This window comes from Pteropus vampyrus, unplaced genomic scaffold (assembly GCF_000151845.1).
Source record: "Pteropus vampyrus isolate Shadow unplaced genomic scaffold, Pvam_2.0 Scaffold227, whole genome shotgun sequence".
NCBI classification, from domain to species: Eukaryota; Metazoa; Chordata; class Mammalia; order Chiroptera; family Pteropodidae; genus Pteropus; species Pteropus vampyrus.
Genome location: NW_011889008.1, coordinates 131851 through 134756, shown reverse-complemented (window position 1 = coordinate 134756; position 2906 = coordinate 131851). Strand labels below are relative to the sequence as shown.

Sequence of the window (2906 nt, the reverse complement as noted above, 5' to 3'; positions counted from 1 at the left end):
GGAGCCCGCCCTCCACCGCGCTTCCCAACAACGGGACCACGCCAAGGAAAACTGTTCTTGTATCTCAACCCTCCTGTCGTGTCACTGAGAAAGAAATCCCGGTATCTCGGGAGGACGGTTTGGGGACCCCCACGGGGGACCTGGTGACGGCTGATGGCCAAGGTCCAGTCCGTGGCCCTGAAGCCGAGCCCACGACAGCTGCGACGCCTGCCACTTGGCCCCGCGAGGCAGCGCCCGGCGTGATGGCTGATTCTCCCCTGCTCCCGCCTCCTCCATCTCGTCACCCTACTGCACCCGAACACCACTGCCTGCACACGTGACGAACGTCGAGCACCAGCTAGTTACAGTATTCACCTGAGACACAAACGACTGAGACGGGGCCCTGCTCCCGTGACTCCCAGGCCAGCAGGCAGCCCTAGCGGACAGCACCTTAGGGCGCCCGGAGAGCAGGGCGCGGGCACGCTGTGCGCCCTCATGACAGAAATGGCCGTACGGAGTGAGGATGCGGATGGCTGCCGGCCCGGCCACACAGCACAGGGAGCCGTGGGAGCCTGACCCCAGGGCAGTGCAGGCCATGAGGCCAGAACAGTGGGCACCGGCGGCCACGGACGGCCTTCTGTGACCTGCCACAGCTCTGCACCACTGCGGCTGGCATGCAGTCCCCTCGGCCGTCAGGTGAGAGTGTGCCGACCCCGGGTGTCGGTGCCGCTTCCACTGGGAGAGACCAGAGGCTGGTGGAGGGGCAGGGGAAGGGAGCTGTGCAGACAGAGCGCCCGTGCCCAGCGTGCGGGGAGGCCGTCCGGAGGACAGGCCTGCCTCTGGGCACCCCCGGAAGCGTCAGAAAGGGAGGCTCGTGGTCTGAGGTCACCTAGGTCAGGGCCCCCCCCACCTCCCGCCCCTGCCGGGCCGCACAGCAGGAGGTGAGCGGCTGGTCAGCTCGCGAACTGGTCCCTGGTGGCAAAAAGGTTGGGCGCCGCCGATCTAGGCAGTAGGAATGATGATTTTGAACTGCTGACACCACAGCTTTCAACCTGTGTTTTCATGTCCAAGGGGCACAGCTTCTAGAATGCTTCTTAAAACAAAATGGAATAAGACCAAAACCCTTTGTACCCATTCAAAAGTAACAGGTGCTGCCCCAAATGAGAGGCACATCTTCCTCCAAGGAAAACCCTTGCGTGTTTAGAGACACGCCTGCCAGTCATCCTCTGATGACAGTTTGTGGCAGCACTGCCCTGAAGAAGGCTCTGTGGCGGTCACTTCATCAAGGGCGGCAACGATGTGGACCCGGCATCAGCACTTACACTTGTTGGGTGCCGAACAGCAGCCTCGTACTGCAGCCTCACCCTCTGCGGCATCATCACGTCGTCCTGCAGGGAACAGCACATGCTTAGCTCACGTGAGCAACTGACGGACGAGGCCGGCAGAGGCAGATAACCCAACAGACCAGGGCAGGCACCTCGGACGCTACCCCGGGCACCAGACCCTGACAGTCGGTGATGACCCAGGCACAGCCTGGGGGTGGGAAATGCTGACAGCGCAGCAAGAACTCCCCGACGCTTGCTTGCTCTGGGGACAGCCTGGCGCGTCCAGTGTGAAGAGACTGAGCCCAAAACCCAGCGGCTCCACTCGTTGGGCAGTAAAAGAAGACGCCACAGACTTCACAGCAGCACAGACCTGGGAACAACCCACTGTCCACAGACGGAGTGGACAAACAACTTGTGGACGTTGCCACAATCAAGTACCATTCGGCAGTGGGACTAAATCACAGCTACAGACAATATAAATTTCACAGACATACTGCTGAGTAAGAGATGCAAAATCAAGCAGAATTGACCATGTTATCTAAGAAACACACACATAATGCAAACAATAAAGAAAAGCATGAAAATTATAATCCCAAAAGTTGGAATCGTGGTGGTTTTGCAAGGGGAAGGGAGCAGCGTGTACTTTAAAGGTATCTGCCTCCTAATTAAGCTGTTTTGTGTATTTTTCTATAGATATATATTCTATCTCTCAATAAAAATAGTGCTTCAAGTTGACAGAACCATCAAAAAAGTTTCAATGTTTTATTTAAAGGTTTAAATGTACACAACAAAAGAACTAAAAATAATGTTGTTGGGAGGTATTGATCTTTAAACTGAGTTAAGATGAAATGAAAGACCTTCATCTGTATCTCCTATTTCTGCAAAATGGCCTTATGAGCATTGTGCTGATCAAACAACCTGAGAGCGGAAGCCCCAAGCCGGCACCTAACGTGAGGAGGCAGGGGAGGGGGGGGAGTGGAGGGAGGAGGAGGACAGGGGGAGGGCAGGGGTGAAGTCGGAACAGAAGGAGCCCAGGGTGGAAGAAACTCAGAACAGGAGGGGAAGAGGTGACCATGAACTCGGGCTGCCTGGCCCCCACCAGGAGCGCGCTCACAGGCATGTGCATGGCCAGCCAGGGCTGAGAACCTTAAAAAGGAAAGCAAGGATGGAGAGGGGCGGGGTGTGAGGAGGACAGAAAGAAGTTAGACCACGGGTCAGCCTATTTCACTTCTACAAGGGTACATCAAGACAGCGGGACAGAGACAATGGGGTGGGGGGCGGGGGGGGACGCTCTCTGAAAGGGAGGGGCTGTTGATCAAATTCTTGCTGTGTGGCTCCTGTGTCTGGCTGCCTTGTGCAGAATTCTACAAATTTCCTAGGGTCACCTAAACCAGCCTTTAACTCCTGTGTCGGCTACGTGTGGGAAGGGGTAAGAGCCAACTCACGGCCATAGGGGTATTTCCAGAAGAAAGCTGAGGAGGCTGCGGAAGCCACAGGTCAGGGTGGGAGCTAGTTTGCCGCCACAGTGTGACTGCCTCCGGGACCCTGTGAAGGCTCAGCGGCAGCAGCACAGCAAGCCCACTTACTCCCAGCCCAGGCGAG

General features: G+C 56.8%; 1 protein-coding gene across 8 annotated transcripts in view; it reads right to left on the bottom strand.

Moving 5' to 3' along the window:
* B3GNTL1 (UDP-GlcNAc:betaGal beta-1,3-N-acetylglucosaminyltransferase like 1) overlaps positions 1-2906 on the bottom strand; it is a 68337-nt gene that overhangs the window by 44281 nt on the left and 21150 nt on the right. The window contains exon 1 of one of the 8 annotated variants that reach the window (XM_023538640.1): positions 1302-1889. The exons of 6 other annotated variants lie outside the window; for them this stretch is intronic. In XM_023538640.1, the coding sequence (XP_023394408.1) occupies positions 1302-1385 (84 nt within the window). In that variant the 5' untranslated portion in view covers positions 1386-1889. Of the gene's footprint in view, positions 1-920; positions 1271-1301; positions 1890-2906 lie in introns of those variants that run through there. One more of the 8 variants, XM_023538641.1, reaches the window with a different exon arrangement.